The following is a 26,241-nucleotide window of genomic DNA, read 5'->3' as shown; positions in this document are numbered from 1 at the left end:
GTCACGGGTTGTCAGGCCCCGGCTGCAGCAGGAAAGGGCGCTATGCTGCGAAGCAGCTGCCTGCGTCTCGGAGCGCGGCTCCGCTGCCCTGGCGGCGGCATCCGGGCCCCCGCCGGAAGCGGCCACCGGAGCTTGGTCTCCTGCATTGATCGTAAGGCTCTCCCCGGGGTACAGGTGTTCGGGACCGGACTGGGGCTGTGGTCTCCGCGCCCACGGGGCGCGCTGTTACCCCGGGGAGGTCGGCACCGCGGTCACTTCTGGTCCGGCTCCCCGCCTCCCGCCCATCACCCACGAGCGGTCACCCTAACCTACTCTATCCTACCTTAACCTACCTGGGTGGGCTCGGCCAGACCTCGCTGTCTCTGACCTCAGTCCGCCTGTTGCGCCCTTGGGCCTCCTCTGCTACGCCCCCACCCCCACCCTGCAAAGGGTGGTGACCCAGCCAGGTTTCTGAGACGTGTGGTCAGGCCTCACTGGTTCTGGAGCCCTGTCCTTTCTCCCGCCCACCGCACAGGTGTAGAGCAGCGATTTTCAACGGGTGTGCTGCAGGAATTTTTAAAACATGCAATACCTGACTACTTAGTCTGGGACACTGACCCCTTTCTCTTAGGTTGTCAAATAAAAAAGTTACAGCAGCCCTTTGGGTTTGGCCCAGCGGTTAGAGTGTCTGCCTGCAGACCAAAGAGTCTAGGGTTGGATTCTGTTCAAGGGTAGTAGCTCGGTTCTGGTTTGGTTCCCGGTCCTGGTTGGCATCCTGGGGAAGGCAGCCAGTCTATGTGTGTCTCTCACATCGATATTTCTCTCTCCCTTGCACTCAATCTGAAGATAAATAAAAAATATATCCTCTAGTTGTTGTAACCCAGGAGATCGACCACACTCAGACTCCATTTTTCAGTTGTTGGGGATGTTTTATTACCTGCGCAGGGACTGCAGCCAACCTACACAGAGGAGAACTGCAGCCCCGAGCTCAGGGGGAGGGTTGCTTATATAGGGCAGGGGTCATTCAAGAGTTTAGCAGAGCAAGCAAGCTGCTTGTACAGAAGCAGAGGCAGTTAGTGATAAGCAGGAGGGAACGGAGGTGGGAGGGAGCTGAGGCGAAAGGGAACTGGGTGAACTGGGTCAGCACACATTATTCTGCTATTCATTCCATTATCCAAGTTTTCTTTTTTTTTTTTTTTATCCTCACCCGAGGACATTTTTCCATTCTTTGTTCAGGTAGAGTGGGAGGGAGAGAGAGGAAGGGAGGGAGAGAGAGAGAGAAACATCGATGTGAAGGGACACATCGAGTGGCTGCCACCCGCACGACCAACCAGGGCCGGGGACAAACTGCAACCGAGGTACGTGCCCTTAGCGGGAACCGAACCCGGGTCTCTCCGGACCGCAGGCCGACGCTCTAACCGCTGAGCCAAACTGGCCAGGGCCCATTATCCAAGTTTTAAAAACTAACAAATTCGAGACGGATATCAGCGGTCAGTCAGGTGCAATACACACATGTTGAACAGTTACAGTTTTATGGGGTAAAGGGAGCTTCAGTTTCTCCCTATCAGTTTCTTTACAGAGCATGCGGGACACTCTGGCCTTGGGGCCGTTTCTGTCCTCCCTTTTCTTGAAGGATGTTGCTTTTCAAATTCCCAGTGAAGGTCAAACTCTGCTTAATTTTTATGGGGCTAAAGCCATCTATAACATTCCCCGTTGTTCATCTTGCTGTCCCTGAGGTTGTTAATTAGGGCAGCTCAAAGACAAGTTGGATTCTAAGGACAGTGAGCTACAACATGGTGAGGATTAAAAAAATTAAAAAATAAAAGTGACAGCAGCCAACACAATAGTCATCTGGTGTGAATGAATCAAAATTACATCTTTTTTGTGTGTGCCACAGAATTTTAGTGATTAGTTTGTGTGCTGTGAGATGAAAAGGGTTGAAAATCGCTGGTGTAGAGGAGCTTGGAAATGCTTGTCTGAAACAGTACCTTCCTAAGATAAGTAGAGATATGAAGCTACTTTGCAGCTAATACAGCTTAGTCCTGTTGCTAATCCTGTTAATTGTTCAGATCTTCCTTAAGCTTAGTCTTGACATGTTTCATAATTTTACTTATGCAATAAGTACAATAACCAAGGGTTTTGCATTTACTCTCACAACTCTGAGGTATAGTGTTATTATCCCTGCTTTTAGAGAAGGAGTGGATGCTTAAGAGAGGTGCAGAAACTCGAGGCTTTGTTTTTTGATTTTTTTTTAATCATAACAATAGGTCATAAAGGCAGTAAAAAATATAAAAACCATGGTGCTAGTGGTGCTAGATGAACAAAAGCTCCAGGTAATACAAGATTTGCTCACGTATTTAGATTTTTTAACTTTACACCTTTACCTATAAATCACTTTTACTGTTGAAATTCCTAAAGGAAAAGGAAATGTTGCAAGTGGTAAACTACCAGAGTTTACAGACCTGAATGTCTTCAGGGACCAGGCAGGTAATTTAGATGTGAGTAATGGAGAGGTGAGGGCCTAAGCTGACTAGGAGCTACCCAGCCACTTTGTGCTTCTGTCAAGCACCTAACCACATTTTTCTTCTCAAGTATATATTTTAAAATTTTAAATAAATGATACTTTTCTTTACAGTAGGATAGTCTGTGAATCCCTTAGATTGACCCTTAGATCTGGAAAGTACACTAAGATATAGAGTACTGTTTAATTCTCAGTGTCCTGAAACACCTTCACTGGTGCTGCTGTGTTCTAGCACTTGGAATTCGGTACACAGGGCCGGGTCACCCTTACCAAAGCAGACAGGGAGTTGTTACGTCAGCGTATAGGTTAAATGTGAGTATTTCCAGCATCTTGTGATGTAACTTCAGCCAATGAGGTACTTTTTCATGATTTTCAAGGAAATTATCTTTTAAATAGTAAAATGGAAGGAAGTCCTTTCAATATCTCGTCCTACATGTTAAAATAGCACATTAATGGAAGTTACCAACAAATAGGTCTCATTGTTTCATTGCATATGTCAATGTGAAAAATTTTTAAGAAGTTGTGCTTTTTATTATATTTTAACATATATTACGTATTTATATATAGTGTCCTCATTTTACAGGTATTATTATCACTTTACAAATGAGGAAATGTATTCACTCTCTAGCAGAGCCCCCTCATTTTACAATGTGACAGCTGAGGTTCATAAACATATCTGACTTACTGAGTTGCATAATTTTTTTTTATTTTTTGAAAGTTGTACAATTTATAATTTCAGAATCAGAGCTCAAATGACTAATTCCTTGTCCTGTGGCTCTTTCACTGAAGTTGGCTGCGACTTCCCAAGCACTCCTGGAATACCAAGATTCTCAGAGAATACTGACTCTGTACTTTGGATGCATTTAAAGATTCTGTATCATTTGGAGTTTTTCTTTGTGTGTTTTCACCTCTTGCTTATACTTGAGTTGCTTGTACAGTGAAGGCTTTTCTATCTCGTTTGGACCAGTTTTCCACTTAGCTTTACCATTTGTGTGTGTGGGGGGGGGGGGGCGGGAGGGGGCGGGGGCTTCTTGAACTCTACCAGTAGCTCCAGCAAATTTCATGAGGGTTTTGTTTTGCTTTGCTTTATAGTGTATGTTTTCTGGGAACTTAGGCATTTTTACTTAGTAACCATGCTTTCATGTGTATAATTTGCTTTTTAACTTGCCTCTCCCACTTTTTTTTCCTCCAAGTAATGCTCTCCTTCTGTTAGCATCCCTTTAGCTAAAATGGACTATTTGTTATCTTAAAAAATGTAATTATGTTGTATTTACTTATACATATGATTTGCATATATATATTCCCTGTTATTCACTTAACATGCCATTTAAATCTTTTTTTTTCCTTGAACTACTTGTTTTACACTGTCAAATAATAATAACTGTGTGCGAACACTTGTTGCGCTCTTGCTGGGATTGAAATTCTGAAGCACTTCTCTTTGCACAGTAAGATGTTTGCACTATTACCGTTTATGTCATCCTTTGTGTGAATTGACCATATTCATCTTACCTGTGGAGCAGTAATCCCAGCACCGCTCCACAGGAGACAGTCAATAAATACTCTTGTGAATGGTTTTTGAGCTGTGAGTTGCAGTACAGGGCATTTCAGCATTGTGCAAATAAGTGAGCTGATTCCCAGTAGGGGAATCATGACTTGCTTATCCCTAAATGATATTCCTGAGGGTAACACCTAACATTGGTTCCTGCTCTGGGCTTCTCAAGGTCGCCTAATCTTTAATCCTCACGACAATTCATTTCTGAGTTTCCCATTTTAATGAGAGTACTGATATAGACGGACTGCTTCCTCCTGCCTGGCAGAGGAGGTGCCCAGCTCTGCCCTACAGAAACTCTGCCACCTGAACATGCTCTCCTGAAAGGGCTGTGTATTGGTATCAGGCATTGAAATCAATTTTTTTTTTTTTTAGTGTGACTCCTTAGTTTTTCTTGAGTGCTCCTTAGCATCACCCCAGAATGACCAGGTTTTTAGCACTGCAGGATGAAACCTGGGATGGGAATACAGAGCCCTGCATTTTCTCTTTCCCCTTTCCTTTTCACAGCCACATGGTGCCCCAGGGCTCACTGTGCCCCCCAGGATAGGCCTGCACTCCTGTTTTTCCTTAGCACAGCCCAGGCAGGTGGTCTTATGAAAATGGCACTACTCTTGGCCTGCCTGGGGTCAGCGCAGCACAGTGAACTACAAGCACATGCTGGTAGGAGTGAGGGGAGCATAGCAAGGGAACAGATGCTTCAGATCTCTGGATGCAGCCCAATTTATTTGCAGATTGGTTCCCCAAGTTACATGTGGATTTATGGAAATTATTCCTTAAGATGGTGTCTCTACAAATCATACAGCCTAGCCTTGTCTCTCGCTTTTTTTTTTTTACTTCAAAGCTAAAAAATAACAAACCCAGACACTATTGGGTGTGGCCCATTAGCGGCTATAGTCTTCCAACACTTTGTCATGCAAACCTTATCTTATTCATGTGTAAACAAAGCATTTAGAACCTTTCAGTCAAACTTGTCTGTCCACACACTTTGATCCTAGGCTGGCCAGGTTTCAAGAGTGCATATTACAAGGTTACAAATCTCTCATCTACCAACCCCCATCCCTACAGTGCTAAGAAACAACCGAAGAGAAATCAGTGTGAACAATGTAAGTCTGATTCACCCTGTGCACGTTGCTGACCCTACTGTGGTGTGCTGGCTCCCAGGGTTTGTGGCCCTGTCTCCTAAATTCTCTACCCTACCCCACAAGGTTGTTTTTCACAGGCGCTTTGCCTAGGTCTTTACTTTTAGCTTCTGACCTGCCTCGAGCTGGAAGTCTGTGTTACTTTGCAAAACAGTAAACATATTTTTATTTATTTATATATTTTTTGTTAATCTTCACCCAGGGATATTTTTGCATTGATTTTTAGACAGAGTGGAAGGGAGGAAAGGCGGGCAGGGGGAGGAACATCAATGTGAGAGAGACACATTGATTGGTTGCCTCCAGCTTGCACACAGACCAGGGTCAGGGATTGAACCTGCAACCCAGGTATGTGCCCTTGATCAGAATCAAACCCATGACCCTTTGGTCCATGGGCTGATGTTCAAACTGCTGAGCCAGATGGGCCAGGGAGGAAACCTATTTTAGACTTTACTAGCTAGTTGACTTACAGCTCTGCTTTCCAATTCAGTCCTATCTTATTCTGTGCAGGATTTGAAAAATGGTGTTCATGTCTCTAGGGGAACTGATTCCTTAAAGAAAATTTGTAAAGTGCCCTGGCCGGTTTGGCTCAGCGGTTAGAGCGTCGGCCTGTGGTCCTGAGAGACCCGGGTTCAGGTCCCGCTAAGGGCATGTACCTCGGTTGCAGTTTGTCCCCGGCCCTGGTCGGTTGTGCGGGTGGCAGCCACTCGATGTGTCCCTTTCACATCGATGTTTCTCTCTCTCTCTCTGTTCCTCTCTCTCCCTCCCACTCTACCTGAACAAAAAATGGAAAAATGTCCTCGGGGGAGGATTAAAAAAAAAAGAAAATTTGTAAAGTAATGATATTGTGAACTGGATAGTCACTCTGTTCTATGTAGATAGATATAGATCCCTTCTAGAGTATCACCTCTGATGAAGTACTCATAGTCTTTCACAAGATGTTTAAGGCTGTGGAGAAACCTCTTCCGGTGAAGCTGTACTTCCTGCCTGTTGGTATTGCTCAAATTATTCATTGTCCTTAGCTTTTAAGTATCTTAGACCTGTAAGTGAAGGAATTTTCCAAAATCACAGCACTGATTGTTAAGATAGAAAATGTTCTAGGAATTCTGAGTCCATGGAATAAAGACAGATTTAGTAAGGCCTTAACCCTGTTTTCAACACTGAAACACTTTCTTCAACATTGTTCTCAGTGAATGTCTGAGACTTGCCAAATGGTCCTTATTATAGGACCATTTCCTTAATTTGGAAGGTAAGCCAAAGTACATGTATCTTCCTTTCCCGATTGATCTTTTAAAATAAATGGTGCACATAGACAGCTATAGAGATTTTCCCAGGTCTCTAACACAGAACAGGTAGGATATCCTAAAGGGAAAAAAAAATGTTTACCATAATTTGAGGGTCAGTGTGTGTTTATTATTATTTTAATGTGGATTTATGAGGAGGAAGAGATAGAGTATTGAAAGAATAGCTGGTAGGTCATTTGATCCACTTGGGAGTAAAGGAAGAAGGAAAGGTGATAACTATATCAAAGGGACGGATTAATGGTGGGAGATGTCATTCTGTGGATGCTAAAGGCAGTACTGCATATGGGAAATGCAATAGCAAGGCCACAGTCCCAGCCTCATGGTGCTTATTTGCGGTACTCTTCCCGGACCCCTGCTTTGGAACTGAATCTAGTCTTGCCCACAGCCTCCATCGGACTAAATGAAGAACAGAAAGGATATCAGAAAGTGGCTTTTGACTTTGCAGCCCGGGAGATGGCTCCGCATATGGCAGAGTGGGACGAGAAGGTAGGAGTTTTCCTCGTGGCGAGATGTTCCAACAAATGCCTTTTCTTCATCTCCCTGTAACCCTAATTGTTCAGTGTTTATTTCCACTTACGAATCAGAGTACTGGTAGCGATGTGATTCCTTTCCTATGTTGAAGACACCTGTACTGTTCTGTTTTATTTCTGTTGTACAAAAATTCGGACCTCTTCTAACACGGAGGCAGTTGTGTTGATAATGAAAAGAAACTTTAATGCCAGAAAACCAGTTCTTACAGAATGCATTTTAACTGATACCTCTGTATAGATGACAGATAGGCATATTAATTTAAGAGAATCCCTACACTCCCAAAAGCAAACATCTTAACCCTTCATTGTGCCCTCTAAAGAAAAGTTTATCTGTGAATGAACTTACTAATGACCCTGCTGTCTTTTGTACGTAGGAACTGTTCCCAGTGGACATGATGCGGAAGGCAGCCCAGCTAGGCTTTGGTGGGGTCTACGTACGAACGGATGTGGGTGGGTCTGGACTGTCACGGCTCGATGCCTCTGTCATCTTTGAAGCCTTGGCTACAGGCTGCACCAGCACCACAGCCTATGTGAGCATCCACAAGTGAGTGCCCAGGCTTGAAAAGCACAGTGAAGTGCTCACATGGGTTGACTACGGAATTTCAGATAAATAAGGAAAAGATTTATCTTTTCAGATCGGTTGCCTTTGAAGAACCAGACTGTTAAAAGTGCGCAGTAGATCTGTTGGATTTGAATCTGTCATCTTGTATGTTGCTCAGAGCGTCAGGTCTGCCTGCCTTCTCCCAAATCCTAGACTGAGTGGGACCAAGCAGACTTCTCCTGTAGAGTCGTCAGGGCCCTGTTTCTCTTTTCCTCAGCCCAAAGATGAAACCTCCAGGAATTTGGGAAAGTACAGAAAGCTCTTTGAATTTTAGGGAGCGCAGTTAACTAAGAACTAGCATGAACATCCAAGTGAGAAATACCTTGGCCCTGGTTATCTCTGGGCGGTATGAATTCTAGAAATATGTTTTTAATCCAGGCCTTTCCTTTAAAGTTGAATCTTCTCAATTGTGACTTTTCCCTTCTCACTCTCTCTTCTGCATCTGTCTACTTTCCTGCCTTTGTTCCCTTTTCCCTCCCCCCTCTCAAATGCCTTTTCCTTCTTTATCTCTGTGAGTGTCTTTTCTTCTCGCTATACTTGTCAGCATGTGTGTCTGGATGATCGATACCTTTGGAAACGAGGAACAGAGGCACAAATTTTGCCCACCGCTCTGTACCATGGAGAAGTTTGCTTCCTACTGCCTCACTGAGCCAGGTGGGTTTGCCATTCAGTCACTGAGCACGCCTTAGCCCACTGATACATGTAATCGTTGTTTCCAAGGAGTTTGGTTGTAGAGTAATCGATCCTCATGACTTGATGTTACAAGAGTAAAAGGCCTCTAGAGCAAAGTTTCTCCAAGCTCCTAGGAGGCTCACTGTAAGCTAGTGTGATGAAGATGGAAGTGGTCTGATGGCTATATGCACTTTTTACCAAGTACAGAGAGTTCCTTTGGCCATCTGGATTTTAAAGTACCAAACTCTGAGCTGTTTGTTATAAGGGAAGGTTTCCTAGGAGATGGAACCATCCTGGAGCTCCCTTAACTTCACTGACTTTCTCCCCCACCCTTTAATTTCTCTCTGATTCCTACCTTAGGAAGTGGAAGCGATGCTGCCTCCCTTTTGACCTCAGCTAAACAGCAAGGAGATCATTACATCCTCAATGGCTCCAAGGTACCAGTGGCTCTCCTCCCAGAACAACTTGGAGATTGTGTCCATCTTCTTGCTGACAGCGCCTGGAGCCTTCCTTCCTGCAAGTTAACATTCTCATAGGATCTTTACGTGTTAGGAAGAGAGCCTCTGACCCATTTCTTATGCTCACCTTCACTGATTCTCTCTTCTGATATGATTCCAGATAACTTCATTCATTTTTGTCTATAATTTCATTCTTTTTATTGTCTCATCATCTAGATCCCTGATTTCCATCAGTGCAGTTTCTTTTTACCCCTTCTTATGTCGGTGCTATTGTACTTTTTAGTGTCCTCTTGTCAGGAGGCCCCCAAGTGTTTTCCTGGATAGCAGGCTCTGAGAACTAATGCATCCTTGACCTCTGTGCGCATCCCAACCCCACAGGCCTTCATCAGTGGTGGAGGAGAATCAGACGTCTATGTGGTCATGTGCCGAACGGGAGGACCAGGCCCCAAAGGCATCTCATGCATTGTTGTTGAGAAGGGGACCCCTGGCCTCAGCTTTGGCAAGAAGGAAAAAAAGGTAAGTGGCTACTGACAGAAGCGATGCAGGTTATGAGACTGCCACCTGCCAGACCAAGCTCCGCTCTCTTCCGGAGATGGGTTCGTGTGTTTTCCGACTTCCTTGGGGGCAGTTGCTTCTTGTAGGATTCGACAGGACAGGAACATATGAAGTAGAGTAAGTCGTCATTAACAAAATACTAGGCTACTGGGCAAAGTGGCAGAGTTTACCAGTCAGTGCACAAGCTGCCTGTTTTCTCCGTGTGAGGGATTTCTCTGTTCTCCCTCCTCTTTCCATTTTGGCCTGTATTTCTTATCTAGCTTCTTATTCTGGTGCACTCTGTTATCCCAAGAAGAAATACTTATAGAAGATCTAGTGTTGACTGGAAATCTCAGGAATGATGTAGATGGACCACTTTTCTTCTTTAAATAAAAGTATAACTCATTGCAGATAATTGTGAGTATTTCAGTAATGTTCAGAGGGAGAGTGTTTCCATGGGTGCTTTGAGAACACATTTCTGGGACTAAGAAATCTCATAGTCAGGCCATGAACAGTAGAACTGTAATTATGTAACTTTAGCTGGTGATAAGGGTGAGACCCACTCAGATTTGTTAGGCCAGATGGCTGGAACAGTCATCTTACCTCCGATAGTTACTCTTATAGTTAAGACTTTTGGGGTGAAGTCAGGTAATGAAATAACCTCTAAATGTACTTCTCTGACGGCTCCTAGAGTTTCCAAATTTTCCTGCATGGTCCTTCCTAGTCCTTTGTAACTGCCAAGGAGTCATTAATGCCCTCTTTGTAACTTAGTAAGTATTTACTAGATACCTGCTGTACGAAAGTCTTATGCTAACTCCTAGAGGGATTCAGAAGCCACTCCCAGCCTTGTTTGGGATTATAAGACATATATACCATGTGTGACATATACGATATATAGCTATAGGACTTCTTTTTTTTTTCTTCATTTTCATCATTTTTAAATTTTCAATGCAGTTGACATACATTATTATATTAGACATCACATAACTTACTAAGTGATCATCCCCCAAAATCTCACCCCCATCTGACACCATAATAGTTATTAGAATGTTACTGACTACATTCCATATGCTGTACTTTACATCCCCATGACTATTCTGTAACTACCAATTTGTACCCCTTAATCCCTTCACTTTTTTTTAATTGATTTTTTTTTTTTTTTTTTTAGAGAGAGAGGAAGGGAGAGAGAGAAAGAAACATTGATGAGAGAGAACATCAATTGGCTGCCTCTTGCATGCCCCCCATCGGGGATCGGCCCACAACCTGGGCTTGTGCCATGACTGGGAATTGAACCAGCGACCTCTTGATGCAGGGTCGGTCAATGCTCAACCACTGAGCCACACCAGCAGGGCCTCTTCACCTTTTTCACCCAACCCACCAATCCCCCGCCCACATGGCAACAGTCAAAACGTTCTCCTTATCTATCTCTGTTCCTAACAGAGTCTGTCTCTGTTCTCCTTGTTCCTTTATTTTGTTAGATTCAATTATATATATTTATTGCCATTTTACTGTTCATATTTTTTATCTTTTTGTTTCTTCTTCTTCTTAAAGAAGACCCTTTCACATTTCATAATACTGGTTTGGTGGTAATGAACTCCATTAGCTTTCTCTTGTTTGAGAAGTTCTTTATCTGTCCTTCAATTCTAAAGGTAGCTTTCCTGGGTAGAGTAATCTTGGTTGTAGGTCCTTGCTTTTCATCACTTTGCAGGCCACTCCCTTCTGGCCTGCAAAGTTTCTGTTGAGAAATCAAATGACAGTGTTATGGGAGCTCCTTTGTAGGGAACTGTTTTTTTCTACCTGCTTTTAAGATTCTCTCTTTGTCTTTAACCTTTTGCATTTTAATTATAATGGGTCTTGGTGTGGGCCTTTATTTTCTTTTTCTTTGTTTATCTTATTTGGGACTCTGCACTTCCTGGACTTGTATGTCTATTTTTTTCACCAGGTAAGGAAGGTTTTCTGTCATTATTTTTTCAAATAGGTTTTCAATTTCTTGCTCTCTCTCTTCTCCTTTTGGCACACCCATTATGCAAATGTTTGTATACTTGAAGTTGTCTCGGAGGGTTCTTACACTATCCTCATTTTTTTTTTATTCTTTTTTTTTTGTGCTGTTCTGATTGGGTATTTCTTGTTTCCTTATATTCCAAATCACTGATATTCCAAATCAAATCACTGATTTGATTTTTGGTTTCATCTACTATACTGTTGGTTCCCTGCAGATTATTCTTCATTTCAATAATGTACCCTTCATTGCTGACTGGTCCTTTTCTATGTTGTTGAGCTTCTCACTAAGTTCATTGAGCACTTTTTATAACTAATGTTTTGAACTCTGCATCTAGTAGATTGCTCGTCTCCATTTGTTTAGTTCTTTTTCTGGTATTTTGTTCTGTTCTTTCATTTGGGACATGTTTCTTTGTCTCCTCATTTTGGCAGCCTCTCTGTGTTTGTTTCTATATATTAGGTAGAGCTGCTACACCGCCTGGGCTTGACAGAGTGGCCTTCTGCGTAGGTGTCCTATAAGATCCAGTGGTACAGCCTTCCCAGTCACACAACTGGTCACTCTAGGTGCACCCCCTTGTGGGCTGTGTTCACTCTCCTATTGTAGTAGAGCCTTGATTGATGTTGGCACATCAGTGGGAGGGATTTACCCCCAGGCCCATTGGCTGCAGGAAGTGGCTGGCTCTGGGGTCTCCCAGGAAGAGCAGGCCAAAGTCAGTTGTTGTTCTGCCCAGGGCCACCCAGCATGAATTACATGATCTGCAGATGGCTGCTACTTGTTCGGGTTTTGGAGGTACCCAGGTGAGGCCAAGCTGTGCACCAAGGCAGGCCTCTGCTAGTGCTGGGCCTGGGGCCACTTAGAAGAGGTACGGGGCTTGCTGAGGCCAGATGCTGCTGCTCATTTGAGAGAGTTTAGGAAAATCTGAAGCATGAGACAAGAGAGGCCATTCCTATGGTAAAGCCTGTGGGAACAGCTTGGGTGGGCCTGAAAGTTGGGTGGGGTGGGACAGGGCCTCAGAGAATCACCAGGATGGGGTGAACGGTGTTAGCCAGGTTGATGGAGACTCAGATTTGGCACCTGCCTGCTGGCTCTATGGGAAGAGGGCTCATCAAAGGAACAGTGGTCTCTGCCAGCACTTGTGTCTGGGAGAGAGCTGCCCCCCAGCTCTCCTCCTGATGCCTGATGATTCAGTTCCTCCCTGTATATACCTGGTGCATTTCAAGCTGCTGTGAGCACAGCCCCCTCTCCCCGCCCCTGCCACACCAGCTCAGAGGCAGTGAATCTGAGTAAGTGCCTGCCTGGGCCCTTTAAGAGGAGCTGCCTGGGACTTCAGCAACCCCTGTCTCCCTCAGCCTCAGTCCCCACTGGTTTGTTTTTTTTTTATCCTCCCCAAGGACATTTTTCCATTTTTTGTTCAGGTAGAGTAGGAAGGAGAGAGGAAGAGAGAGAGAGAGAGAGAGAGAGAGAGAGAGAGAGAGAGAAACATCGACGTGAAAGGGACACATCGAGTGGCTGCCACCCGCACAACCCAACCAGGGCCAGGGACAAACTGCAACTGAGGTACATGCTCTTAGCGGGAACCAAACCCGGGTCTCTCTGGACCACAGGCCGACGCTCTAACCGCTGAGCCAAACTGGCCAGGGCCATCCCCACTGGTTTTTACAGCCAGAAGTGATGGGGACTTCTTTTCCCAGCACTGAAACCCTGGACTGGGGACCTGGTGTGGGGCTAGGATCCCTCATTCCTTAGGGGGAACCTGCGCAGCCTAGAGGGGACCTCCGCAGCTGAGATATCCCTCCCAATTTTTATCTGCACATGTTAGTGTGGGACCAGCCTGTACTGTGTCTCTGCCCCTCCTACCTACCAGTCTCGAAGTGGCTTCTTTTTAAATTTCCTTGTAGGACTTTAGTTCAGCTCAATTTCAGGCAGTTCTGAATAATCGTTCTGTAGTTCAGTTGTAATGTTGATGTTTAGCTATATGATTTCTTAGTCCTAGGAATATTGGTTTTGGATTATAAAACACAGACTGACTTATGTACTCTGATACACAGTTTTATAGGATCCAGTTATACTGGTTCAGGTTTTGATGTGATGATTGTTTCAACACACACAGGTAGTGTACACCTAAGTATTATAACACATTACCAAAGCTAACAAGTTTAGTGCCTGGAGAAAAGTTGTAAATAAGTTCCATAAATAAAAAATGTATCTTCTCTTCATTTTCTATTTTTCCCCTCACACTATTACACACACACACACATGCATACACATACATACACACATATATACGTGTATATATATATATATATATTCTTTCATTTCTTGTTTGTTTTTCTGTTAGTTTTGCGATATATATATATATATTTTTTGTTTTTTTAGTTTTTTTTTTATCTTCACCTAAGGATACTTTTCCATTTAATTTTAGACAGTGGAATGTGGAAGAGGGAGGGAGGGAGGGAGAGAGAGAAAAACATCGATGTGAGAGAGACACATCGACTGGTTGCCTCCTGCATGACAACCCTGACCAGGGCCAAGGATCGAACCTACAACCCAGGTACGTGCCCTTGATGGAATCGAACCTGTGACCCTTTGGCCCACAGGTTGACTTTCTAACTGCTGAGCCAAACTGGCCAGGGTACTTTATATATTTTTTATTGTAAAGAAATTTGCAAGGAGGTTTCTTCGTTCCTTCGATAGCTGGTGAGTAGCCCTGAGTGCCAGGCACTCTTGTGAACAGTGAGGATAGAGCAGTGAACAGGCAGACATGCTCTGTCCTCGTGGAATTTACACTTTAGTAACAGACATGAAGACAAAGGGAACCTTCCATCTGTGCTCAGTGCTAGGAAGGAAATAAACAGGGTGACAGAACACAGAAGGGGGAGAACTGCTTTAGAGAGGGACCAACTCTGAGGTCAGGACACTTGAGATGAGGTCTGAAGTGTTCGAAGGAGCCATTTGTGAAAAGAATTCTGAGCAGAGACAGCAGTAGATACTAAGGGCCTGGGATTGGAATAAGGTGAGCAGTTTGGAGGTATTCAGAATGGCTCAGGGGTAGTGACGAAAGAAGAAATGTGGGCTAAAGCTGGAGAGGTGGGCAGGGCCTGGCTGGCCAGGGTAAGGAGCCGCCACTGATCCCCGTGCTGATTCAGCTGTTCTGGTGACCTGAGCAGCCGGCCTCTCCCTACTGCAGGGTCCTCTGGCCTGCAAGCGTGTGCTTTGACTTGCATATTTAACACATGTATAGCTGAGAGCTTTACCCCACTAGCTGTGCACTGACTTTATGGGAAAATTAGGAGGCTTTCTTGTCTTGGATTTAATCATTAAAGGTTTTGTATAGATGCATAAGTTTTCTCCTGGGGGGTGGAGGTGAGACCTCTTGGAAGAGAGGGCGAAGATAATATGTGGGACAGAAGACAGGACCGAGAAGGAATGGGCTCCAGTGGTAGTGGTCCAGGGCTGTAGGCCCTTCAGAGGGAAAGGGGCCTTCTGTGCTCACTGGCTGCAGCTTCCCAGGGCTCTGCTAGGACCAGGAGAGGACTTCTCTCTGCACAGGGGAAGAAGGTGTGTTCACGGTTTAAGGGGTTAGAGGCCAGAAGCTATGAGTTGGCAGCCATTCGTACTGGGTTCTTTTGTAATTAGTCGTTTTAAAATCTGTGTCACCAAACCTCAAAGTTCTTTCAAGGCTTGGGAAGTACCTGGAAGAGGAGATGAAGGGGTCAGGTACCGAGAGCCTTTATCTATTTATATGAGACATCTGAATAAGACCTTATTTGAGGAAAGTGTCTCTGCTGGCTTTCTGGTGCAACTCCCTTGTGGAAGGGAGACCGAAGCCATGGGAGAGCCCAGTGGGTGTGGCGAACAGTGAAGAATGCAGCTAGTAGTTGCATGATATGGACTGTATCCCAGGTATTCACCATTTTCTCTGCGCTTGTGACTGACATATCTGAGGATGTCCTGGTAAATCAACTATCTGGGAAAAACCAAAACCAAAACCCCTCCTAGTTTGCCAGTTTCTGTGGTTTCAGCCCTCCAGCCGTGGCTGGTTTCAGGCCACCAGTCTGTCACTGAAAGCCACGTTAGGAGAAGTGCTGGACAGCTCCTGTGCGCCGGCTCGGGCACGACCCTGGTGTCTCCGCAGCTAGTGCTCCGCTGGGCAGGGCCAGTCTGCGTGCCATCGCTGACACCCAGGAGGGCACTGAGCCCGTCAGAGGAGAAGTGTGGCTGATGATTGTGATGTTATCCTTACCTGAGGACAAACAGTCCAAGTAACTCTTACATTATCTGTGTTTTTTATAAAACAGTGTACGCATAGAGGCACCAAACATGATGACACCCTGCCCCAATCCTAAAGGAAATTGTGAGAAATGCTTGTGGGTACACTAATCTGGTAGAGTGACATTAGAAAATAGACACTTTTAATATGTTAAAAAATGTTTAGCTGATACCCTGGCCAGTTTGGCTCAGCGGTTAGAAGCGTCGGCCCGCGGACCAGAGAGACCCAGGTTCGGTTACCATTAAGGGAAGGTACCTCGGTTGCAGTTTGTCCCTGGCCCCGGTTGCAGTCGTGTGTGTGGCGACCACTCCATGTGTCTCCTTCACATTGATGTTTCTCTCTCTCTCTTCCTCCCTCTCTCCCTCCCGCATTATCTAAAGATAAATGCAGCCCTGGCCGGTTTGGCTCAGCGGTTGGAGTGTCGGCCTGCGGTACAGAGAGACCTGAGTTCGGTTCCCGCTAAGGGCACGTACCTTGGTTGCAGTTTGTCCCCGGCCCTGGTTGGTCTTGCGGGTGGCAGCCACTCGATGTGTCCCTTCACATCGATGTTTCTCTCTCTCTTCCTCTCTCTCCCTCCCGCTCTATCTGAACAAAAAATGGAAAAATGTCCTTGGGTGAGGATAAAAAAAATAAAAAATAAAAAATAAATAAAGATAAATGCAAAAATGTCCTTGGGTGAGGATAAAAAAAAATGGTTAGCTAAAAAAAAATCTGTCAGATATTTAATCTGAACTTTTATTTTTCCTCATTTTAAGTTCTCAGGGGCCTCAGTCTGAGGAGAATGGAACCTGTACTTCATGGGCTTTCGTCCACAGAAACACTGCCCCGAGGGGTGAGTGGTCGGCAGCCACAGTCCCTGATTTTTGCAGGTGGGGTGGAACTCACAGCCAACCCGAGCCGTGATCCTGGAAGACTGTGCTGTCCCTGCGGCCAACAGAATTGGGAACGAGGGGCAGGGCTTCCTTATTGCCATGAAAGGACTGAATGGAGGGAGGATCAACGTTGGTGAGCACTGGAAGGGACAGGGCGGGCGCGCACAGCCGGGGCAGGCGGCACAGTCCCTCCGGCTCAGCTGCAGCGTCGGCACTGTTCCCTTCCAGCCTCTTGCTCTCTCGGGGCTGCGCACGCTTCAGTCGTCCTCACCCGAGACTACCTCAATGTCCGGAAGCAGTTTGGAGAGCCTCTGGCCAGGAACCAGGTACTGTCCAGGCGTCTCTGCACGTGCCTCCCAGTCTGCACGAGACTGGTCTGTGGCCCACACTCTCAGGAGAGTGGGGAATTCTGCCGCATCTGAGGCAGAACTTGTGCTCTATCAGTAATTTTTTCCAGAGGTAATAAGTGCAAGGTAAGTGAAGTGGTCTCAGAACTTATAGGCAATACATTTTCTCTGTAGAAGAAGCACAGGCTTTGACGCTCCGAGTCACTTAGAAAAGTGCCTCCTTGGAGATGACTTGCAGAGGGCCCCAGTCAGGTGATGCTCAAAGCCTGTCTGTCTTGTCTGGCTGTCTTGTCCCTAATGCTGTAGTACCTGCAATTCAAACTGGCTGACATGGCAACAAGGCTGGTGGCCTCGCGGCTGATGATCCGCAATGCGGCAGTGGCTCTGCAGGAGGAGCGGGAAGACGCGGTGTCCCTGTGCTCCATGGCCAAGCTCTTTGCTACAGACGAATGTTTTGCTGTAAGTGATGCTTTCTGGCTCTCCTGGGTGAGCTGGAAGCAGCGCTGGGTCTAGGTATGTTGAGCCCCTTAAGTGAACTCCTGGGATGCCGCAGGGATCACCTTGGTTCTTAGGATGTATGTTAACTCGTGAGGGCCCGCCAGGGAGCTCTCACAGCGGGCGTTTTACTTGTCCCGACCGTTGCACAGTTACTCTGTCACTGTCGTCTGGTTGTGTTGTAGACGAGACCTACCTTTGGAAGAAGTTCAGAGCAGCCCATTGCCTCTTGCTCAGATGAGCAGTTTGTAAGGTCAGAGGCAAGGCCATTTCCACATTGAGGCTATGTTGCCACTAGATGGCGTCTTAGCTTCATAGAGTCCCAGCTCTCCAGCCCTGGTGGCTGCAGGGAGCTCCTCCCCTCCAGCCAGAAAGACAGGGTTCTCTGCTTTGCCTGTCTGGTGGGAACTGATAAGCTCAGCAGGTGAACGTCTCTTGTCTCTGACCAGAGAACGTGGAGCACCTTTTTGGCTTGCTGGTTATCTGTGTAGGTGGTTCTTTCTCACATTAGTTCACAGCAAGCTGCCAGACTGGGGCCTGGGTGGAGGGAAGCACTTGTTCCGTCTTCCAGAAGTGAAGGGTGCCTCCTCCTGTCTCCCCGCAGATCTGCAACCAGGCCTTACAGATGCACGGAGGCTACGGCTACCTGAAGGACTTCGCTGTGCAGCAGTATGTGCGGGACTGCAGGGTCCACCAGATCCTAGAGGGTGAGCATTTTTCTTTTCCTTTTAATTTCTTTATTGATTTTTAGAGAGATTGGAAGGGAGAGGGCGAGAGAGAGAGAAACATCGATGAGAGAGAACATCAATTGGCCACCTCCTGCATGCCCCCCACTTGGGATCAGGCCCACAACCTGGGCATGTGCCCTGACCCGAATCAAACTGGCGACCTCTTGGTGCAGGGTCGATGCTCAGCCCCTGAGCCACACCGGCCGGGCAGAGGGTGAACACTTCCAGGGCGTGCTCCCTTCCTTCCACAGTGGTTCCAGCCTAGTGACTGCTTCTCAGGGTTCCCCAGGCCCTGTCTGCCTGGCTTCTTCCTTCCTCCTCCCTCCCGACCCTGCCCTGCAGAGAGCACTAGCCTGGGGGCTTCACTTCTGAGCTTTCTCTTTGTAAACTTTAGAGAAGGCTGACGCTGAGATGGTATGTGAGAAAACATTCTGAGAACTCCAGCAGTGGCTGCTCTCTACTGTTGTAAAGTAAGAACTTGGTCCTCGGGAATCCCCAAACTTCTGCGCAGTGATTTAAACGTGAGCCGGTTTGACCACCACTGCCTTTACACGTTGGTTGGCAGCCAGATGGTCTCAAAGATATCTCTGTCAGTATTGCTACTGGGTTTTTCAGTCAAATACATCATCAGTAAATAGGTATCTTCCTGGTCATCACAGACATTGGGGCTGGGGAAAGTGTAAGCTAGTGGACTCATGCTCAGGGCATGGCCTTCTCCACTCTCCACGCCAGTGCGTGTCCTGAAGTTGCATCCCTGTTGTTCCAGCTGCTGTAGCTAGCTGGGGCTGTTACTCTGCCGGAAAAGCAGATGTGGCGAAGCTGGTCTAAGCGACTTTCAGTGGAATAATTTGTGGCTGCTTTAACAGGGCACAGTAAGAAGCCTCTGAGCACTGGCTTTCCTGCCGCTTTCAAAGCAGCCTTCTCAACCCTGGGCACACGTGAAAATTACCTGGAGGGCTTGTGGAAACAGGTTGCTGGGCCCACCCCCAGAGTTTTGTCTCCAGAGGTCTTGGGTGGCCAGAGAATTTGCATCTGTAATAAGTTTTCAAGTGAAGCTGTTTGGCACTTGTCTGAGAACCACACTCTGAGACCCACTGTTCTGTGTTACGTTCAAATCACAGGCACCTAAAGGTTAGTCGGCTGCTTGGCACACACCTCATCCCTGAAGTATGTTTATGAGCTCAACTGCTGGTGCTCAGGTTGAACCAGCCGCACTCCTCTGCCCCAGCCTCGCTCCCCTGCCCCAGCCTTACTCCCCTGCTCTAGCCTCACTCCCCTGCTCCAGCCTGGCACCTCTCTCCCCAGCCTCGCGCCTGGCTCCCCTGCCCGCGCCTCGCTCCCCTGCTCCAGCCTCGCTCCCCTGCTCCAGCCTCGCTCCTCTGCTCCAGCCTCGCTCCTCTGCTCCAGCCTCGCTCCTCTGCTCCAGCCTCGCTCCCCTGCTCCAGCCTCGCTCCTCTGCTCCAGCCTCGCTCCCCTGCTCCAGCCTCGCTCCTCTGCTCTAGTTTACTCCTCTGCTACTCCCAAGGTTCCTCTCTCACCCAGCATTGTGAGAACAGGAAGCTTTACCTTCACAGAAATTCTGTCTTTTAACCCTGTTAGAATAAATGGGAAAAGCCGGATACATTTGAATCAGGCCCCACCATCAGTCTTGGCACTGATCTTTATCACTTTGTTTTTTCATAGATTTTGTTATTGGACAAATCTGAAATTTTTTATTTTATTTTATTTGAGATGTGTGATTATTCACCCCTCAGGGGTTCATATTTGTCTTTGCATTAAAGGCCATTGTAAAAATGAAGCACGCCTTTGAGCCCTCTCAGGGAAAATGTTCTTTAAATATTTTTTCTTGTATTGATTTTAGAGAGAGAGGAAGGGAGAGGGAGAGAGAGATAGAAACATTGATGAGAGAGAACATTGACTGGCCGCCTCCTGCATGCCCCCCGTGGGGATTAGGCCCATAACCTGGGCATGTGCCCTGACCAGGAATCGAGCCACACCGGCTGGGCGGAAAATGTTCTCTTAAAATGGAGTGTTCTGCCCTGGCAGGTTTGTCTCAGTGGTTAGAGCATCGGCCCACGGACCAGAGAGTCCCGGATTCAGTTCCTGCTAAGGGCACATACCTCAGTTGCAGTTTGTCCCCGGCCTAGTTGGGGTCATGTGGGTGGCAGCCACTAGATGTGTCTCTCTCACATCAGTGTTTCTCTCTCTTCCTCCCTCTCCCCCTCCTGCTCTGTCTGAAGATAAATGCAAAAATGTCCTCAGGTGAGAATTAAAAAAAATAATAATAATAAAATGAAATGGAGTATTCTGCCCTGGTTGGTTTTGCTCAGTGGTTAGAGCGTCGGCCTGCACACCAATGAGTTGGGGGTTCAATTCCAGTCAAGGGCACATACCTTGGTTGCAGTTTGTCCTGACCCTAGTCAGGTCGTGTGGGAGGCGGCCAGTCAGTGTGTCTCTCTCACATCAATGTTTCTCTCTCTCTCCCTTCCTCCCACTCTATTTGATGATAGATGGGAAAATATCCTTGGGTGAGGATTGAAAAAAATAAAAATAAAATAAATAAATAAAATGGAGTGTTCTGATTACCAAAGAAGTGTTGTGTATTTATTGTTGAAAACTTTGGATTCATTTCATATTTGAGTCCAAAAATATCTCCTTTGGTCTTTTTCTATGCTTTATAGGTACACTTTCTAAAAATAGAAGTATATATACCATGTCTTCTTCTCCTCCTCCCCCTTTTCCCCATCCCCCTCCTCCCCCTCCCCCTCCCCCTCCTCCTCCTCCTTTCTTCTTTCACCCGACATGAGCATTTTTACATCAGGAGAGGATTTTTTATAAGTAAATTTATCCCTCACTTTCTGACCTATCTCTACTCTGGAGAGAAGTCTGCGGTAGTTAGGTCCCCTGCAGCGGTAAAAGCCGCAGTTGCGTTTCTATCGGGACTGCAGGCGGCTAGGCTGAGAGCACCCGGTCAGAGCTCTGCCAGCTCTCAGACACACTTCGCTGCTACTAACTCCGTCCTTCTCGCCTCCTCTTCCAGGGAGCAACGAAGTGATGAGGATGCTGATCTCACGGAGCCTGCTTCAGGAGTAGCACCTAAGCCTGGTGCTCTGGCACGATGCAGAATGTGCACTTGAATTCGTCCTGCGTGGCTCCCTGTGGGCGGTTCTGGTGCACGAGTCGGGTCAGGGGAAGGACAGTCTTATAGGTGACCTTCTGGTGCTGGCAGCAGTGGCGGCTCTGGGACTGCGGCAGATCTCCGAGGCCTGAGCTGCCTTAGTCCCGAGGACACCACCCATTCCGGAAGCACACAGGTGGCTGACGAAGGAGACGCATCACTGACCACACTCCTCGAATCCACATCGTCTTGATTTGTCTGTATTGCTAGTTCACCGGATCCTCTCCCAGGGACCTCGGTACTTCCGTGGAGGGTTTTTCTATTTGTAAAGCAAAGGCATGGGAAAGGAAAAAAGGAGAAAAGTGGCCTTTGTCTGTCCTCTGCACCTCAGCTAGAGTCGCAGACGGTTTCTGCGGCACACTTCCTGCCTAGCACACCTCTGAGTAGCCATGAGTATCGGGAACTGTGCCCCTGAGCTGATGCGGGGTGTCTCTGGATGTCCGGGCCCCCTGCACATCAAGGGCGGAGATGATCCGGAACTTGGAATGTTTGTTGCTGTTTGCTTTTCTAAGAGGCATGTGGTCTAGGAGGGGTAGTCCAAGTTTCTGTAACCCTTTCTAGAAAGTGCTTGGGGCATATTTCTTCTATCTGTGTTTTTGTTTTCTTTTTTGAAGCTACTCCTCTTTTTAAATGTTTTTGATGATTGTATTGATAAATAAAACCTACCCCTTTCTATACCATCTCGAGTTCCATGAAAGTTGGTTTTTATCTTATCTAAGCCTTTACAACTATTTTTAAAATTTTTATTATATTAAACATTTAACTAGATTTTAGAATAATAATCACACATCTCTTCTTGACTCAAATGGCTTTTAAAAGATAGTCCCCTTGCCCTGGCCAGTGTGGCGCAGTTGGAGAGTCATCCCATATACTGAAAGTTGCAGGTTCGATTCCCACTCAGAGCACACGCCCAGGTTGTGGATTTGATCCCTGTTCGGGGCACGTGCGGGAGGCAGTCACTCACATCTCTCTTTCTCTTTCCCTTTCTCTCTAAAATCAATAAAAGCATGTTCTCAGGTAAGGATTAAAAAAACAGTTTCCTTAAATTACTACTAGCTTTGCAAACTAAGCATTGTGTATGACTTATGAAAGTAGATTTAAAGTAATATTTAAAGATGGAGACTTTGCAGAGAACCTCGTTATAAACGAGCATTACATTACTCCATCCCTCATCTCTATAGGAAAAAATATCCAAGATATTTTATTAACTACAAGTCAGTGATGAGAAACCAAAATATACATCTAGCTGAAAAAAATAAATACATTTTTTGAATGAGTATTTTCCGTAAGGAACTATGCTTGGCACTGCAGGGGGACAGGGTGTGGGCACACTGCAAACTTTAAAGTAATGTTCTGCCTTCACAGGCCGTACTTAATAGCTGTAGTACAAAGTAACGATAGTCTATGGAAGAGAGAGAGAGAGAGAGAGCTAGAAAAAAGGAAAAATAGGGATTCATGGAGACAGTAGGAATTCAAATTAAGCTTTTATGAAAAGAGAACCAAGAAGGTTGATTTCAGACAGGAAAGAACCAGGATTGGGAAAAGTGAAGAATTTACATAGGAGCTGTTGACACTTTTAATTGTGCTTTGGAGTTGGCATGGGAAAGAGAAAATGTAAGTAGATTCTGGAGGGAGAGTTGTGAAAGCCAAGGTCTGGGTTCTATTTTGTGAGCAGTGGAGAGCCACCAGAAGTTTTTAATGAAGATACGGTGAGATGGATCCATTTATCGCATTCTGAGATGCACAGGTGGGGAAAGGCACACCCAGCCAATAGGTTCTTGTAGTCAAGATGTGAGGCAATTTGAGCCTGAACTTGGAAGGTAAAAGAAAGTAAATGTGAGCAAAAATAGACCCAAGCTTGGAACAGGTGGTGTGTTGTCTTACTGTTTATGCCCCTCGTAAGAGGCTGATGAAGTGCTTGTTATCACAAATGCATCCCACACTCACCCTTAGTTATTACGCAGAGTTTGGTTCCCCAGCAGCTAACAAGGGATTTGATCCCTGCAACAATCAAAAATGAAGCCAAAAGAAGCAGAACAGGCATGTGTTAAGGCAAACGTCTGTGCCAGGTTCTGCATTAGGTGTGCAGTGTGAACAGATGACCAAGCAACTTCATGTGGATGCACCTTACGGACCAAGGCTGGTAACCAGGAAAGGATTTCCGTCTGGGGTAGCAAGGATAAAGACGCCCAGTGCTCTGGGAGGCAAGTCATCTGAGCGATCGCCACAGCAACAGCGGCAGTCAGAATTGGCTTTCCCAGTTGTCTGAACTCTTCAAACTACCCCCCATCATAACACTGTCACAGTTAAGGGGGAGTCTAGCTGTTCTAATTATATGCATATTCAAACAGAAGAATGTTTAGGTTAGGGTACCTGTTAAAATTCCTCTTCGTTCTTTGTAGATTTGATAAATTAAGAGTATTTACTTATTTGCTTTAGTGCTTTTATTGTAAAAATATCAGGACTTCTCCCAAGCACTGGTATTAAATATAAATTATCCTATATATTGCTTGATTTTCAAAAGGGAGTCCTTCCCAAGTAGGCACTGGAGAGGTATTTGTTGTGTTAAATTGATTTAAATTGAATTGAGAGCAACCCTGTTGAAAAGAGCAGCTGCCGCAGCTGCTGTTGGGTGGAGCCCGGGCTGGGGATTCAGTCTCCTGTGTCTGCCAGTTTGGCCACTGTGACTACGCAAGCCACTTACACTCTCTTCGGCTGTCTCCTCATATATAAATTGGAGATGAATTTTCTGCCTCATAGAATAGTTGATGAGTCAAGTAAAAGAATACATATAAAGGCTCAGAACAGAGTACATTAAGCTCTCGCAGATAATAGTTAATATTATCAACCTCATCTTATAGACGAGCATCGTGAACCATGGGGAGATGTAGTAGTTTACTCAAACTTACACAGGTGCAGGCTGGCATCTTAAGGCACATCACTTCCAAGAACCTTTAAAATATTTAGGATCATGGCATGTAGTCAATTAGTGCTGACTACCAAATACATATATTTTGGGTCCTTCCATTTGCCGACTTTACAAAAACATACAAGCACGTGAACACATTGCTGAGGTTTCTCCCCGGATCTTAGAGTTTTATCAAGTTTTTGTAAAGAGCAATATAAATAATACTTCAAGACAGTCCACTAGTTACCTTCCCTAACCCTCACCCTGGTTAAGACCCTGAGCATCCCGGCTGGTGTGGCTCAGTGGCTGAGCATTGACCTGTGCACCAAGAAGTCGCCAGTTTGATTCCCGGTCACAGCGCATGCCCAGGTTGTGGGCCCGATTCCCAGTCGGGGCACGTAGGAGGTGGCCAGTTGATGTTCTCTCTCATTGATGTTTCTCTCCCTCTCCCTTCCTCTCTCTCTAAAATCAATAAAGAAGAAAAAAAGAAAATACCCTGAACAGATCACACTATTCTGGGCTTTCTACAGAAAATCCAGACCTGTCACTGTTTTCCAGTTTGTCTATAAACCAATCTGTCGGCTTAATGAGCTATAAGATCCTTCCTTCCACCAGACTTTAAGGTGATCAGTCAGAAATATATCTAATTAATCTCTTTATACTTGGTACCTTTCTGCCATATGGTAGGAACTCAATGTTTATTGAACAAGGAGAAAGGGACTGGGAAAAAAAAGCCAAATGCAGTGCTACATGTAGTTGCTGGCAAATCCCCTGCAGGAATAGATGAGATACACCATAAAAAGCCAACTAGAGCCCAGCCGGGTGCTCAGTTGTAGCATCATCTCGTACACCAAAAGGTATCGTGTTTGATCCCGTCAGGGCACATACAAGAGGTAACAGATCAGTTTCTCTCTCACATCAATGTTTCTCTCTCTCTCTCTCCTTTTCTCTCTCTTTAAAATCAATTTAATTTGTTTATAATTTGTAGAATTATTAAGCTAGAACCGATGGAGTTAAGGGGGGGGCCAAAAGGAATGTTAAGAGCATCTACCCCCCCCCCACCACCACCTTGTCAACCTGACTCCCCATGACTTTCATGTCTGTTTTAGTTTCTGGAAATGGCCTTAGTCACTGTCTCTTCGTTCCTTCTATTGCTCCCACACAACTATTTTCCAGTGTCTTGTCAGTTTATCACCATTTGGAATTAAAGACAAAGTCCACCTGTACTTGTTTGATGCTATGAATTCCACCCCCCCTCTCTGCTTTTTCCCTCCAAAGAGCTCTGTGAATTTCATGCGCACTCCAAGGGCTCTCTGGTTCCTCAACAAGGAAAATTCAGCATATCTTATCCTGTGAGAAAGAGCTGTGCTCCAGAATTCTCCCTCCCAAGAATTACCGCAATTCACTTCACCCACTCCCATGCACTTGTGGCACACCTTTGGTTGGCGGCACGCACATACCCACCACCCTGCCCTGGCCACCGGGCCTGCCGCGTCTTCAGTGACAATAGTGCCAGCAGTATCACGGGAGGTTTCAGGCAGAGCTGGTATGTTAGTGGGCCATTGATCTAAACATTTCATATTTTCATAGCTGAAAAATTGTTTTCACTCCTCTTTTGAAAGCTGACATGGATTTCTAGTCCTCCTCCAAACTCAATCTACTTGTCCCAAGATAAGACGATGTCTCTGCTTCAACACAGATTCTCTGCTGTTGACCAGGAAATATCCTTAATTGAGGAGGGTCAGTGTGATATGACCAAAACCAGGGCTTCCCTTTTTACAATATTTAAGGGATCTCTTTGTGCAAAATAAAAAGTGCTACCTATCTCTTGCATCCGTTTTTTCCTTAGCTATAAACACTTACTGGACAGTGGGCTTCCCTGGACAACTCTCTTATAAACCAAAACTCATCTTCATCTGGGTTGTAGATGTTATAGTGGTCATGATCTGTGTGCACGGAGGATCCAACAATGTCAAGTTTAGCTTCTGGATCCTCACTTTCTAAAACCACAGGTCAGAAATATGTATATAGGCCCGTCCTCTGAAACGTTTCAGCATGCAGTCCTTCATGACCTGAGGACCGTCCTTCTTGCTGTCACCTTGCACGAGGATACTTCACATGCAGGATGTCCTCAAGGGCACAGGAGCAGCGTGAGAAGCT

At 45.9% G+C, this 26,241-nt stretch overlaps 1 protein-coding gene across 1 annotated transcript; it reads left to right on the top strand.

Annotated features, from left to right (window-relative positions):
* The first annotated feature begins 32 nt into the window (after positions 1–32).
* ACAD8 (acyl-CoA dehydrogenase family member 8) lies at positions 33–21,835 on the top strand. The gene is made up of 11 exons (XM_036277090.1): positions 33–151; positions 6,875–6,975; positions 7,394–7,563; positions 8,165–8,274; positions 8,653–8,729; positions 9,129–9,266; positions 16,423–16,558; positions 16,654–16,751; positions 17,079–17,231; positions 17,872–17,974; positions 21,036–21,835. The coding sequence occupies exons 1-11, from the start codon at positions 43–45 to the stop codon at positions 21,086–21,088; spliced, it is 1,248 nt and encodes a 415-aa protein (XP_036132983.1). The 5' UTR covers positions 33–42; the 3' UTR covers positions 21,089–21,835.
* The last annotated feature ends 4,406 nt before the right edge of the window (positions 21,836–26,241 follow it).

This window comes from Molossus molossus, unplaced genomic scaffold (genome assembly GCF_014108415.1).
Source record: "Molossus molossus isolate mMolMol1 unplaced genomic scaffold, mMolMol1.p scaffold_m16_p_22, whole genome shotgun sequence".
In the NCBI taxonomy this organism is placed as follows: Eukaryota; Metazoa; Chordata; class Mammalia; order Chiroptera; family Molossidae; genus Molossus; species Molossus molossus.
The sequence above is the reverse complement of the archived record's forward strand: the minus strand, read 5'-3'. Positions and strand labels throughout refer to the sequence as shown.

Excerpts from the sequence above, each read along its gene's own strand:
- ACAD8 (XM_036277090.1), top strand. The coding sequence starts at position 43 with ATGCTGCGAAGCAGCTGCCTGCGTCTCGGAGCGCGGCTCCGCTGCCCT. Across the intron at positions 7,564-8,164 it reads GCCTATGTGAGCATCCACAA|CATGTGTGTCTGGATGATCG; the intron begins GTGAGTGCCCAG and ends TATACTTGTCAG. Across the intron at positions 9,267-16,422 it reads TTGGCAAGAAGGAAAAAAAG|GTGGGGTGGAACTCACAGCC; the intron begins GTAAGTGGCTAC and ends TGATTTTTGCAG.